The following is a 15,137-nucleotide window of genomic DNA, read 5'->3' as shown; positions in this document are numbered from 1 at the left end:
AGTTTCAATAATCGACAGCAGCTCACCCACTCACCTATTATCATTTTAAAGAAATATATGAAGTGGTCTTTAAAGCATGTCTTTCCCCCCTTTAAAATGCTGGCAACAAGGCATTAAACTGGATTCATTAGCAAAACTGGGGTTACAGGGCTAAACCTCATTGCTTATCTACACAGCCCCAAGGCAAACTGAAGCCACATATTCTTGCAATTTATATTTTACAGATAAGACCATCACACTTTGTGATTACAAGAGAACTTCCATAGTCAGAGGCAGTAAATATCTAAATCAAAGTACTAGAAGGCAAGGTCTTGGTCTCAGGGCCTCCCTTGTCTGTTGGGCTTCCAAGTCAACTGGCTAGCTACTGAAACAGGATACAAGATGGACTACTGGTCTGACCCAGAAGGGCTCTTCTGACTTCATCTGTACAGTTCACTATCCTTATACATAATTTGCTAAGGGTTTGGAAAGTCCAACCATGAACCCCCAGCCAATGCAGGACTGGGAAGCGAGATGGGGGAAGAAGCTATCGTGATGCTCTGCTCCCCCTCCCCAAAGCGGTAAAAACTAAAACTCCTGCACTTCGTGTAATGAGCAAATTGTCTCTAGCAATTTTCTCCATCTGATATGTATTGTTAAATTACAAGTGCTTACCCTGGAACTCCAGATTAATTCATCAACCACCTGAGCACGTGCAGAGCGCAACCAGCAGGCAGGGACTCGAACCAGGCACTGCGCACGCAGCTGTGCATTCCCGGTCTCCGGTTCTCTCCCTAACCCGTGCTGGTCCACCTTAAACGACACCGGCGTCTCGCCAAGGAAGGAGGGAGGGAGGCGGATCGCTTGTCTCGCCGCCCTCCGGTGCCCTTTGCCCGCGTGCAGCCATGGCTTTGCGGAGGACGCTGGGCTTAGCGGCGAGGCCTTACTCGCAAGGAGCCGCGAAGGTAGAGGCGGCGGGGGAAGCAGGCAAGGTGGTGGATTGGGCATGCGGCGTGCAAAACCCCGTTGGCAGAGCCGCGGCGTGGGTCCTGTGCGCAGATCGCTGAGGGTTGGACCTTGTGGCTGGGTGGAACCTCCTGGTTCCGGCACAGTGTACCTGTGAATATTAGCCCTTGCAGTGGGGCAAACAATGAGGACCCATGTTGGCATGCTTGTGGGCTTGTGTTTAGTCACTAGCAGGGGACTGGCTTGGGGGGAAGTTTTTGGTGTGATCCTGTAGGGTACTTGTCTCTTGCAACGCTCTAGCCAGGTAGCAAAAACCACCCCAGCTGTGGGAGCCTCAGACCTGGCTGCCAGAAACAGTCATGCCAATCTGTGTAGGGCACAAATTCAAGAACCATGTGGACCAAGAGAGATTCCCGTGATCCTCTGGATTGTTGTGATTAGTAGGGGATCACCCAGAGCAGTTCCAGTCTCAGGCTGGAATCTGGAAGTTTGAATCCCCACTGTCCCAGTAAAGCTATCTTAGACCAGTCACTTTCAGCCTAGCCTACCTCATAGGAGTGTTGTGAAGGTAAAGTGATGGACAGGAGAACAATGTTTGGGTTCCCACTGAGGAGAAAGGGGTAATACATTTCTAAATGAATAAACTTCACTTCTTTGATTTTATTATGCAGCCCTGGTAGAGCAGAGAGAATGCTGTAGACATGGGATTTTTTTTAAAAAAAATTATGGACCAACAGCACCTGGCCAGGTTCTGAAGACTGATCCTTTGCATTTTTACACATAATTTATTCCTTATTTCCTAAATGAGGACTGCTAAATTGGATTGCAGAATAGGGATTGATAAAATTTGGAGTAAATAGGTGGGGAAGGGCACAGTCCCTTGTTCTGGTGTGATAGACTCCTATTGTTGAAAAGAATATTTGTACATGTGCCTTCTTCAGGGTTGGATTGTTGATAAGTCAGTCAATCTAATCCCATTCTTTGTCCTTTAATTGGGCATGCAAACCACTGAGCCACAGCTGATGTATGGAAAGTGTGGACACATGCAAAGTATCTGCTTTGCTGCTGGGCAGGGTGGACATTTCATCCTCCAGATAACTGCGGACCTTTCAACCGTTAGCTAAGGAAAAGAGGAATGCTCCTAGCCAAGTTAGTAACATCCAGATTTTGTTGAACACCAGAATAGATACTTCTCAACAATTATGGAAACCCCATTTTCACATTTAGGTAATGACTGCTAATTATTTTTTATTGTTGGGGCATGTGTTGTTCTGCGATTTACTTGTGTGATCCAATTTCCAGGCAGTCTTGTGCCAGAGGGTGACAAGCAAATGTCACTGGGACAGATTTTTACTTGGCTGAGTACTCAGTGAACAGGCAGAGTATATGATATGAAGCATATAATTTTTTAATCCATATATAAAAAGGAATAATACAGAAAATAAAAAGGGGGAAAGGGCAGAATACAGTAAGAAGAATAAGATCTGTGCTAATAGCTTATAAAACTAAAAAAAAATCAATTACGTTCAAAATAGAAAAGAGTAGCTTAATAAATTACTTTACCAACTTCTACTTATAATAATGTTCCAAAACAGCTTCTCTTTCTTTCTTGGTAGAGATTTTTTTTTCGGAAGCCCCTCAGTGCTCAAAGTATTTTTTTTTACTTCAGAGCAGTAAAGACAACTTAAAACAGAACAAAACAAAAGGAGGAAAATAGAAAGAGGAGGGTAAAGAGGCAGTCTCTTCTGCTGAAACGTCACACTTTCAGTCACTGATCCTAGACCAGTGGAGGCGAACCTTTGGCACTCCAGATGCTATGGACCACAATCCCCATCAGCCCCTGCCAGCATGGCCAATTGGCTGGTGGGAATTGTAGTCCATAACATCTGGAGTGCCAAAGGTTCGCCACCACGGCCCTAGCCTGACACTCTCAGTACATGCATACCAATTGGCCATGCTGGCAGGGGCTGATGGGAATTGTAGTCCATAACATCTGGAGTGCCAAAGGTTCGCCACCACGGTCCTAGACCCAAGCTAGCCCACCTGTCAAATTGAAGGTCCTCAGAACAAAAACAACACTCTTTAGCCAGTCATTTGTCCCTTTCAGTGAATACAGCCAGGTGCTAAGAAAAGCTCAGACAGAACGAGATGCCGTGTCTTCTGGAAGCCAACGGGGGTGTGATTTTTGTGCAGAGATTACCATGCCCCCTGCACAGTCCCGGCTGTTTTCTCTCAGTTGCACGACCTCCTTCCCATATTCTTTCATCCATTCTTCACCTTATACTCTTGCCACAGGACTGGCTGACGGAGGATTTTCTTGACGCTCTGAGAGCGGTGGCAGGGAGTGCCAATGTGTCCACAGCCACAGCTGTCCGTGAACAGCATGGCCGTGATGAATCCATGCACAGGTACGTCAGAGGGGAATTTTGGAGGACGGGTTCATTGTTTCTACTCCCCTTTCTGGGTTTTCGCAAAGAAAAGATATCAGCCGTTTTAGAATTCTGAAAGAGGGTGGTGGGTGCAACCGCCACGGCAGGCAGAGCCACAGACACACAGAGGAAGCCCAAGTGCAGAAGAAGGGTAATTAAAAAAAATATATTGGGAAAGAGAGAATGAAAACAACGTTGTGGTAGCAGCTGCCACTGAAATGATTTTAGAAACATTCACTGCCAATCAGATCTCCAATGGCCAGTCAGGTATCTTGTTGGGCAAAAGTCCCACCTAGCAGAGGCGTAGCTCCAAGGGGACGGGGTGGGGGCAATGCACAGGTGTGTGCCCCTGTGGGGCGTGGCGGGTGAGTGGTGGGGGCATTCCAGGGTGGGGTCGGAGGACGCACCAATGCACCAGGCGCTTTTCCTCCTTGCTACGCCTCTGCCACCTAGCCTTGGTCTAAAAACACTTAGCGGGCTCATGGTGACCACAGCTGGTGCATTGGGGACCCCTGCTGTAACTGTTTTGCCGCACTTTCTCTCTGAATAAGTTGAGATGGGAGAAAAATGCAGTGTGGCTTGTGAGAGAAGTAAGTCAGGAAAGGAAAGGAAATTCAGGACCCTCCCTGTATGCCCCTTTACTGTTAAAATTGGATATATATGCACATGTCCCTGTTTCATATGTGATTGCAGCAAAATAAACATGTTCCCCTCTGTATCCAATCCTGCCCCAGATACTCCCCCACCCCCTAGTCCAGGGGTGGGCAACTATGGCCCTCCAGATGTTTGTGGACTACAGTTCCCATCAGCCCCTGCCAGCATGGCCAATTGGCTATTCTGGCAGGGGCGGATGGGAATTGTAGTCCATGAACATCTGGAGGGCCATAGTTGCCCACCCCTGCGCCTAGTCAGTTATTTCTCTTGCTTCTGAGATGATTATGTCTTGTCCTGTCCCTTCGCCATGTCTTAGGTGCCGCCCACCAGACGCCGTGGTCTGGCCCCAGAATGTGGAACAGGCTAGCTTGCTTGCCACGGCCTGTTATAGCAGAGGAGTTCCCATCATCCCCTTTGGCACAGGAACAGGCCTGGAGGGTGGAGTGAGTGCTGTGCAGGTAAGACGGGGGCAGAAGGCTGGTCTGTGACGGCTAATAGGGATGGGAGACTGGAGCCAAGAAGGTCTGAAAGAGTGCTGAGTGAAACCAGTCCAGGGTCTTAATTTAAGTGGCGCTCAGCCCCCAAGTCCATTCGCAGTGCTGAATCTGAGCTCTGGAATATGTCAAGACATGGAAACAGCTGTCACCAGTGAGAGGCCACAAACAGATTCTGCATATTTGGACCCCTTCCGCTCATGCAGAATAATGCACTTTCAATCTACTTTCACAATTGTTTGCAAGTGGATTTTGCTATTCCGCACAGTAAAACCCAGCTTGAAAGTGGGTTGAAAGTGCATTATTCTGCATGTGCGGAAGGGAACTTGGTTCTTGAGGGGCAGCACTCCAGGTGTGATGGTGAGGCTTTTTGATGGGTGTTAGCCCCAGCATTTATTATTTTGGTACCAGAAGGAGCTGTTGTTCTCCTGCAGTAAACTGAAAGGACCAAGCTCAGCCTGTACTGGTGTTTTGGCTCCTAGGTCCAGAACCATTTTTAACTACAGCCTGCACTCTTGAGAGACTTGCTGTATCAGGAGATGCAGGAACAGACCTTTGTATCAGGAGATGCACGAACAGAAGTGACAGAGAGATGAATTAGGAACACTTTGGATGATAGAAAGGGACCACATGTGCGTACCTGATCTTCCCTCATGTTAACTTTTTTTGTTATTGCTAATGCTTCATTTTACCCCTTCCAATGGGACAGGGTGGTGTGTGCTTTAATCTTACCCGAATGGATCGCATCTCTGCATTGAACACGGAAGACTTCACCGTTGCCGTTGAGCCAGGGGTGACCCGGAAAGCCCTGAACAGCTTCCTGCGAGACAGTGGCCTCTGGTTTCCTGTGGGTATGGCTGACTTGAAGATAGTTGTGTGGGGAGGGCAGTGAAATCTGGTGCTTCACTAGATCGGTCTTGGAACAGGCGAAGTGACTGTTGCTTTACCATAGGTGTCAAACTCGTGCCCCTCCAGATGTTATGGACTACAGTTCCCATCATACCCTGCCAACAGGGGATGATGGGAACTGTAGTCCATAACATCTGGAGGGTTGCGAGTTTGACACCTGTGCTTTAGTCAATCTGCAATGGCAAGGAATTCTTGAGTACGTTTTGAGGATGCTGTCTCGGTTCATGCCTGGCGTTGCCCCTGTGTGAACTGTGCATGCACCCAAGAATGCATCCCAGAATCCTTTGCATCATATACGACCGACAAATTTGACACAGAAAAAGCTCTGTCAGAGGATGATAGCTCTGACTAATGGAGAGGGCTTATTTAAGTCTCCCTTCTGAAACAGTTTGGCATTTATTTTTTCCATGGTAACTGACATTGCAGTTTATATTGCTTTCCCTAAGAGTGGTGCACAAACCAATATTTTATGGGCAAGATCTTCATTCTTAGCAGACTGTGCTACATTCACAGTTTGTACTCTACCCCAGGAGGAAGGCGGCATGATTTATCCTGATCTTGTCAGATCTCGGGAGCTCGGCAGGGTTGGTACTTGCATGGGAGAACTCCAAGGAGGGCTCTGCTGAGGAAGGCAATTGCAAATTACTGTACTTCTCACATGCCTTGAAAGCCCCTTACTGGAATGGCCGTAAGTTGGCTGTGAGTTGAACACACTTAAATAGGCCCCGAGTATACCTGCTTGGTCAGCAAGCTGTACTGTGGTGCCCCAAGAATAAAGGAACATGCTGGCAAAAATCATGCTCTGACCCCTCCAGTCGGTTTGGCATGATTCATTCAGATGGGTTATCCTCCCTTGTCCAGGCGTTTTCTGGCTTCTTTTAGAAAAGTGGCCTTGGTTGCTCTCTGTAGTTTGCACCTAAAGGGAACCGCTGTATTCAGAGGCCCCTGAATACTGGTGCAAGTCAGCAACATCAGGGGAAAGCCTGTCCTCTGTGCGCGGTTTGTTGACTCTATGTGGTGACTGGTCAGCCACTGACTGAAACAGGATGCTCACCTACGGGCCCTACCCAGCAGAGTTGTCCTTATGCTGTTATAATCCTCCTCTGCATGAGTTTTGGGGTTACAGGCTCTGTCCTGGAAGCTGTCAGCCAGACATGAGACATTTCTGCTCGTCACTTGACTGTGGTGAAGGAATGAGGGTCAGGTGGGGGCTTTTGTTGCTGTCTGAGTAAGCTCCTTTTCCTCCCCAGACCCCGGGGCTGACGCCTCTCTCTGTGGCATGGCAGCCACTGGTGCATCTGGCACCAATGCTGTGCGCTATGGCACCATGCGCCACAATGTGCTGAACCTGCAGGTGGTGCTTCCGGACGGAAGGGTGCTTCATACAGCTGGGCGGAACCGGAGGCCCAGGTATGTCACAGAGCTTCTCTCTGGAAGTGATGTCACACCTTTCCTTAAGTCTGTGCTTTGGATATCTGGCACATGCCACTCCAGGCTGGAAGTGTTGATAGATGTGACTTACCTGATTTCCGTTGCTTTTTTTTTTTTTTTGGATGCATACTTATTACATGCTCTGATTCACGTTGCATCTGTCGATTTGAAAGGGTGGCCACAGCCATTTTGAAAATAAGACACTGCAGAGCTGGAAAAAAATTGCAGAAGGTGGCAGCCAAGATGATTGAGGAGTTTGGGTACCTTTCCTATGAGGAGAAGAGTTTGGATTTATACCCCACCTTTCTCTCCTGTAAGGAGACTCAAGAAGAAGAAGAGTTTGGATTTATACCCCACCTTTCTCTCCTGTAAGGAGACTCAAGAAGAAGAAGAGTTTGGATTTATACCCCACCTTTCTCTCCTGTAAGGAGACTCAAGAAGAAGAAGAGTTTGGATTTATACCCCACCTTTCTCTCCTGTAAGGAGACTCCAAGAAGAAGAAGAGTTTGGATTTATATCCCACCTTTCTCTCCTGTAAGGAGACTCAAGAAGAAGAAGAGTTTGGATTTATACTCCCACCTTTCTCTCCTGTAAGGAGACTCAAGAAGAAGAAGAGTTTGGATTTATATCCCACCTTTCTCTCCTGTAAGGAGACTCAAGAAGAAGAAGAGTTTGGATTTATACCCCACCTTTCTCTCCTGTAAGGAGACTCAAGAAGAAGAAGAGTTTGGATTTATACCCCACCTTTCTCTCCTGTAAGGAGACTCAAGAAGAAGAAGAGTTTGGATTTATATCCCACCTTTCTCTCCTGTAAGGAGACTCAAGAAGAAGAAGAGTTTGGATTTATACCCCACCTTTCTCTCCTGTAAGGAGACTCAAGAAGAAGAAGAGTTTGGATTTATACCCCACCTTTCTCTCCTGTAAGGAGACTCAAGAAGAAGAAGAGTTTGGATTTATATCCCACCTTTCTCTCCTGTAAGGAGACTCAAGAAGAAGAAGAGTTTGGATTTATACCCCACCTTTCTCTCCTGTAAGGAGACTCAAGAAGAAGAAGAGTTTGGATTTATACCCCACCTTTCTCTCCTGTAAGGAGACTCAAGGTGACTTACAAGCTCCTTTCCCTTCCTCTCCCCACAACAGACACCTTGTGAGGCAGGTGGGGCTGAGAGAGTCCCAAAGAACTGTGACTAGCCCAAGGTTACCCAGCAGGAATGTAGGAGTGTGGAAACACATCTGGTTCACCAGATACACCTCTTCCACTCAGGTGGAGGAGTGGGGAATCAAACCCGGTTCTCCAGATAAGAATCCACCTGCTCTTAACCACTACACCATGCTGGCTCTCAGAGACTGTGGCTTTTCTATTTGTGTGGAGAAAGGCCTCTGACGAGGAGAAACAAGAGAGAATTTGGGGGCATCCAGTAAGAATTTTATTGTGTAGTCATAGGCCTTCACAACATAAGGTATAAAATAAGAGGTTGATTAAAAAAACAAATTACAGAATAATATCTAGTAAAATTGACGGGTGATTCAGGGGGCAGAAAAAGAAATGCTTCTTTACTCAATGAGTGATTTAAATGCGAAATTTGCTGCCAGAGGGATGCAGTGATGGTCACAACCACGGGTGGCTTTAAAGGGGGATTAGACAGTTACGTAAAGAAGATTCCATCAGTGGTTGTTAGCCCCAGTGGCTAGGATTTAAGGTTGCATGGGGGAACACAAGGATTTTGTGTTGTGTGCATCTGTCCTGATTGGAGTGATTTTCAAACTATGAAAAATCAGCAATGACTTTTCCACCTTCCCTGGAAGACAGAGGCCCCTTCCGCACATGCAGAATAATGCACTAATCCACTTTTCACAATTGTTTGCAAGTGGATTTTGCTATTCTGCACAGCTACGAAGTGCATTGAAAGTGGATTGAAAGTGCATTATTCTGCATGTGCAGAAGGGACTAGACTGCCCTACAGTGCCGACTGGATTTTTTTGGGGGGGCGGGGGGGATTACTGTAAGACAATACATTACTGTAAGAGTTGTGCAACAGTGGAATCAGCTACCTAGGGCAATGGTGAGCTCCCCTCAGTGGTAGTTTTCAAGCAGCAACTGGATCAACACTTGTCTGGGATGCTCTAGGCCAGTGGTGGCGAACCTTTGGCACTCCAGATGTTATGGACTACAATTCCCACCAGCCCCTGCCAGCTTGGCCAATTGGCCATGCTGTCAGGGGCTGATGGGAATTGTAGTCCATAACATCTGGAGTGCCAAAGGTTCACCACCACGGCTCTAGGCTGATTCTGCATTGAGCAGAGAGTTGAACTTGATGACCTTTCTGGTCCCTTCCAACTTTATTATGTTTCTCTGAAATGCATGTCTCTCTCTTTCAGGAAGAGTGCTGCTGGTTACCAGCTCACAGGCCTCTTTGTAGGCTCAGAGGGGACTTTGGGTCTGATCACCCAAGCCACTCTGCGCCTCCACGGCATCCCTGAGGCCACAGTGGCAGCCACCTGTGCCTTTCCTAGTGTGCAAGCAGCCGTGGACAGCACCGTGCAAGTCCTGCAAGCTGGGGTTCCTGTTGCCCGCATTGGTAAGACCTGGGGGCTGTCTAGGTGAACTGGGCAGGGTAGAGCAAAGAAAGAGCGGGACCAATTGCATACTCAGCAAACCAATAAATCTGTTTATCCATGCTTCCCTTTTGCCTCACTGTTGGGCAGCAGTTCAGCCAAGGGGCCTTGGATCAGGCTGTTTTTTGGCGTGCTGAACTCTGAGCTTTAGGCTTTGGGGCTCTGAGCCAACCAACCTAAATTAGTACCATTTGGCAGCAACCATCATCCTCTCTAGTAGTGGCATAGTGGTTAAGAGCAGGTGTGCTTTAATCTGGAGGAACCAGGTTTGATTCCCTGCTCTGCTGCTTAAGCTGTGGAGGCTTATCTGGGGAATTCAGATTAGCCTGTACACTCCAACACACGCCAGCTGGGTGACCTTGGGCTAGTCATAGTTCTTCGGAGCTCTCTCAGCCTACCTCACAAGGTGTTTGTTGTGAGGGGAGAAGGGTGAAGAGTTTGTAAGCCCCTTTGAGTCTCCTATAGGAGAGAAAGGGGGAATATAAATCCAACTCTTCTTCTTCTTCTAGATATCAGACCCAGCCATCATTAACCTCCAGGTGGCAGCTTGGGATACCACAGTCATGTAACAGGAAGAGGAGAACCCAGAATACTTATTTATGGGGAGGAAAAGTGATAGCCCTCCCTCTTCTTTTTCCCACTGCTCCAGAATTCCTAGATGATATCATGATGATTGCCTGCAACCGCTACAGTGGCCTGAGCTACCCAGAATTACCCACCCTCTTCCTGGAGTTTCATGGCAGCGAACAAAGTGTGGAAGAGCAGGTGCAGGCCACAGGTAGGCTCAGTGGAGAAGGGGCGCAGGGTCCCCGACGAGGCAGGAAACGTGCCTGCGGAAGCCAATCAGGCAGCAGCACGGCTGTGACATAAGGGTTCCTCTGCAGGAGAGATCGCACAGCTGAATGGTGGCTCAGAGTTTTTGTGGGCCCGGGAGCAGGAAGCCCGGAACCAGCTGTGGAATGCACGGCATAACGCCTGGTATGCAGCGCTGGCCCTTCGTCCTGGCAAGAAGGTGAGAGAGAGTGAGGTCATACCCACAGGGCATTATTCTCAACAAGAAACAACGGGTGGTCCCTGATCCAGAGCCATCTGCCGGTCCTCAACGAAAGCCAGAGCCTTTTCAGCTTTGGCCCGGCCTGATGGAACTCCATTGAGTGAGACCCAGGCCTTGCAGGATCTGGCTCAATAATGCAGGCCTGTAATGCTGAGGTATCTCCCCAGGCCTAGAGTTGAGGTAGTGATGGCTACATCTTCGCTGGCCTCCCTACCCCTTGGTCTGGTTAGCACTTGGAGAGGAGATCCTCAAGGTCTACCAGAGTCACTGTGCAGAGAAAGGCATTGGCAAACCACCTGTGAACATCTCTTGCCTTACTGGGTTGCCATAAGTCAGTTGTGATTTGATGGCACTTTACACACACATATATGCATAGGGCAAAAACCTGGTGGTTTCCTGTCATGGCAGGATGAGGTGTTCCTCAATCTCTTTCCTCTTTTTCTCCTCCCATCCCAGGGTTACTCCACTGATGTTTGTGTTCCCATCTCTCACCTTCCTGCTATTCTGGTGGAAACCAAGCAAGACCTCCTGGCCTCCAGGCTCACAGGTAGGCAGCCTCTGTCAGCGGAAGTGGGGAGAGAGGAAGTTCCCTGAGATGTTGAGTCTCCTTCTTTGGAGGTTTTTAAAGAGAGGCTGGATGGCCGTCGGACAGGAGTGCTTTGTGTGTTCCTGCATTGCAGGGGGTTGGACTTGATGGCCCTTGGGGTCTCTCCCATCTGTATGATTCTAGGTTGAACTTGTACCTCAAGAGGCAGGAAGGAAGATTTGGCCAATTCAGAAAATGCACAGCTGATTCTCACTGTCCAATAATATGCAGGTGTTAACTTGTTTATTGAAAGGGGGAGCTAGGGCAAGGGTGACCTGCCAGCTCCAGAAAACAAGCCAAAGGATCATAGATTCCAAATTGGGTTTCCATCTGTCCTTTGACCATCATCTTGAACACGTTCACCTGACTCTCCCCTTTCTTGAAAAACAAACCATGTTGTTGATCAGCAATACTCCAGGTGAGAAGGCTGGAAAATACCCAGATCAGTCCTTTCTTTGTAGTCTCTGTTCCTGCACACCAAAGAGATTCTGCAGCAGAGCTAAACTGAAAGAAGCCCTTGCAACCAGCCCTGCCCAAGTCGGGATGGCTCTCGTTCTCATGCTTTGAGGGGTGTGGTTTTCTGTACACATCTGTCTGAGGTTCCAGGAGGAAAGGGAGGAGGGCAATCAACTTTAGACCAAAATATTTGCATGATGTTATTGGGTTATGTCTTCATCATGCTACTTAAGTAGTAGGAAGGGTTCATACTTGGTATAATAGTCCTTCTTCCTTTGTTCAATATAAAGTGATTTCGAAGGCCTGTGAGGGACTAATGCTCAAATGTAAGTTTGTTATGGCCTTGTGCTTCCAGGCCCCATTGTTGGCCATGTTGGGGACGGCAACTTCCACTGCCTCCTGATATTTGATCCCGAAGATCCAGAGGAAAGCGGGCGAGTGAAGGAATTTGCTGTGCGGCTGGCCAGGTAGGGTGCGACCGCATCCCAGGGGCAGGAGGGGCTACACCTTTCCCACTTGTCTGGCAAAAGTGAACTACAAAAGGGCCCTTGCTTCCTAGGGAGACAGAGCTCTCAGCTTTCTGCTATCAAGGATGTATGGGACAGGAGATTGCTGGCCTTTAGTTCAGTAGAGGTGGTGATATTGGAGGGCTGCTGGCCTTTAGGGGTAGTATTGGGATTACTAAAGCTGCTTCCACATTTTTCTTTGTTTTCCAAACTGGAGAGTTGTCTCTTTTTCCCTTGGAGCATACACACACTATCATTCTCTAATTTTCCACTTTGCAGGTTTTTCTGACCCTGGTATGCTGTCTCTTGAACTTAACTTAGCTATCCTTTTTTTTCTGAAAGCACTCCCATCTGAATGGAAAAGTTGACATTTTAATCCCCTTTAGCACCACTCCCCTTTCCCTCACAGCACCACTAGAGGGCTTTAAAAAATCACTACAGTTATCCCTTCTACATTGCTAGGACTAGGGGCACAGCACGCCCCTACAATCTGAAAATCCTTGTAAAAACATTTGGCCCTCACTTGGTACCAGAGAAGTCGTCTGATTTTTAAATTAACTTTAAAAAAGAAGTTATGTGTATTTATGGTATTAAAAGATAAAATCTGTTGATATTATACAAGACTATACATATATTTTATGAATTTCTGAGTTTCTAAACTTTTTTTTGTGTCGCCTGCTGGCCTTTGTGTGCCATCTGCGGCTTCCGCAAAGCTCCCCCAAAATTCCCATTTAATTTCACACACTGACTTGTGATATATCAAAACCATGACGGGGAAAGTCGCAATGTAGAAGGTATAACTGTAATGGCTACAGCACTACAGCAATTATCGTGGGTTTTTTTTTTAAGAAACGCTGTTCAAGAATGGCTAAACCAAATATCCATGCTCAGAGCCAGTGCTGCGTACCTGATCGTGATCACGCTTGGGGTAGGAACTCATACTGGAAGGAGCAGCAATGGCGTAGTGATTAAGAGCATGTGTACTCTATATCTGGAGGAACCGGGTTTGATTCCCCGCTCTGCCGCCTGAGCTGTGGAAGCTTATCTAGGGAATTCAGATTAGCCTGTGCGCTCCCGCACACGCCAGCTGGGTGACCTTGGGCTAGTCACAGTTCTTCTGAGCTCTCTCAGCCCTACCTACCTCACAAGGTGTTTGTTGTGGAGGGTGGAGAAGGGAAAAGAGATTGTAAGCCCCTTTGAGTCTCCTACAGGAGAAAGGGGGGATATAAATCCAAACTCTTCTTCTTCTTCTCACATGCCTCAATCCGCCTAGGGACGCGCTCAATTTCTCCTTATTGGACCCTTGCTCTGAATCAGCAGGGCATTTACATTTTGCTTCTCTACTCCCCAGACGGGCGTTGGCCATGGACGGCACCTGCACAGGGGAGCATGGTGTGGGCCTGGGCAAGCGGCAGCTCTTACAGGAGGAGGTTGGTGAGGTGGCTTTGTCCACCATGCGACAAATCAAGGCCACACTAGACCCTAAGAACCTCATGAACCCTGGAAAGGTCTTGTGACACTTCTGGCTCAGACTGGCTGTCTTTGTTCTCATACCAAAACGTGTGCCATTAACCACATGTACTCCCTTGCTCGAGGACAAATCGAGTGGCTTGTACCTTGTGTTGTGTCTGCACTACAAAATTAAATCTTCTTGGCTTCCTTACCTTTTCCTTCTCCCAAAAAATTGTCATCCATGTAGTTCTCACAGGAAGAGGGGGACTCAAGTACTTTATGGCCAGCTGTCCCAGTGGAGTGCACCTGCCAGATTCCCCCCCAGTTCCTACCCTTAAACCACTTTAAGAGGCATGACCTTTAATAGCATAGGCCTCCCACTGACTCGAGAATTAACTGCCAGGACTCAGCTAGCAGCTTTCGATCCGGAAATCTGTATTGGCAGCTGGAACTAAGAAGGTTTTTGGGGGTGGGGTGGGGGGTGTCTTTAAAGCTCTTGTGTTATATATCTGCTATTAAGGCACAGGAGTAGCATCTTGGTGTAGCTTTTGTAGCTGCAGGCACCTAAGTGCATATTACATTTTCCTCTGGAGATGACCCTAAATTGGGTGGAAAGAGGCTTAAATCTCCCCATTCACACACCGTTTACCTGACCTGAAATGGCCCATGGAACACTGTTTTTTCTGGTAGGGATTGCTTCTTTATAGTAAAAAGGGAGAAATGGTGCATTTCTTTGCTGGGAGACTTCTTTAGACCAAGGGTTTATCCTGGCAACTACTGAGGATTTCCTGAGAACATCTAAACCAGGGGTGTCCAACTGTGGCCCTCCAGTTGTTCATGGGCTACTATTCCCATGTCGCCACGCTGACAGGGGCTGATGGGAATTGTAGTCCATGAGCATCTGGAGGGCCAGAATTGGACACCCCTGATCTAGACTGTCCCACCTGGAGGGCCCTCTTCCAGTACTAGAACAATGAACAAATAATGTGGCACCCACCTGGTAGAACTCATGCTGTCTAGCACATGGGGAAGAGATTAAAGGTAATATCCCAGAGAACAGATTGTACTAAGTGAAGCCAAAAAATGTATTCGTTAAAAGGTTTGTTATAAAAAATGAGGAAAAAAAACAAAAGGGAAAGGGTGGTCTTCAAGCATCCAGATTTTTTAAAAATCATGCTATGGGTAAAGCTACAGTTGACACTATTCTACGCATTCTGGTGGTAGAAAGTATTGCCAAATCACGCCAACTTAAGGTGACACAGAATAGTGTTTTTGAGACAAGAGGTAAAGCAAGGTGGTTTGCTCATCGCCTGCCTCTGCATAGCATCCCTGGACTTCCTCGGTGGTCTCCCATCCAAATAAGAACCGAGGATAACCCGCCTCAGCTTCCACAACCTGGCACAAACAGGGCAGCCTGGGCTACCACTATCCTAGGCCATACTACGCTGTGCCAGCCCAATGCAGCAACTTAGGACAGCCACATGCAAAGCCAAAACTTAGATGGCCATAGAGAAACTGCAGGTAGGGTCCGGTGTAGGCCCCAATACAAAGGATCGGGGGGAAGAAGGGAAACACAGAGTTGATACCGGCTTTGCAAACTCCCGT

The 15,137-nt window shown here is 47.8% G+C and overlaps 1 protein-coding gene across 1 annotated transcript; it reads left to right on the top strand.

The window, feature by feature from the left end:
* The first annotated feature begins 855 nt into the window (after positions 1–855).
* LDHD (lactate dehydrogenase D) lies at positions 856–13,743 on the top strand. The gene is made up of 11 exons (XM_048515738.1): positions 856–944; positions 3,241–3,353; positions 4,345–4,486; positions 5,232–5,373; positions 6,682–6,841; positions 9,242–9,441; positions 10,128–10,256; positions 10,363–10,490; positions 10,989–11,079; positions 11,930–12,041; positions 13,432–13,743. The coding sequence occupies exons 1-11, from the start codon at positions 885–887 to the stop codon at positions 13,595–13,597; spliced, it is 1,443 nt and encodes a 480-aa protein (XP_048371695.1). The 5' UTR covers positions 856–884; the 3' UTR covers positions 13,598–13,743.
* Positions 13,744–15,137: the final 1,394 nt, after the last annotated feature.

This window comes from Sphaerodactylus townsendi, linkage group LG14 (assembly GCF_021028975.2).
Source record: "Sphaerodactylus townsendi isolate TG3544 linkage group LG14, MPM_Stown_v2.3, whole genome shotgun sequence".
NCBI lineage: Eukaryota > Metazoa > Chordata > Lepidosauria > Squamata > Sphaerodactylidae > Sphaerodactylus > Sphaerodactylus townsendi.
The sequence above is the reverse complement of the archived record's forward strand: the minus strand, read 5'-3'. Positions and strand labels throughout refer to the sequence as shown.

Bases quoted from the DNA above. Each gene is read 5' to 3' on its own strand.
- LDHD (XM_048515738.1), top strand. From the start codon at position 885: ATGGCTTTGCGGAGGACGCTGGGCTTAGCGGCGAGGCCTTACTCGCAA. The intron at 5,374-6,681 runs GTATGGCTGACT...TTTCCTCCCCAG, and splicing joins TGGCCTCTGGTTTCCTGTGG to ACCCCGGGGCTGACGCCTCT. The intron at 12,042-13,431 runs GTAGGGTGCGAC...TCTACTCCCCAG, and splicing joins TTTGCTGTGCGGCTGGCCAG to ACGGGCGTTGGCCATGGACG.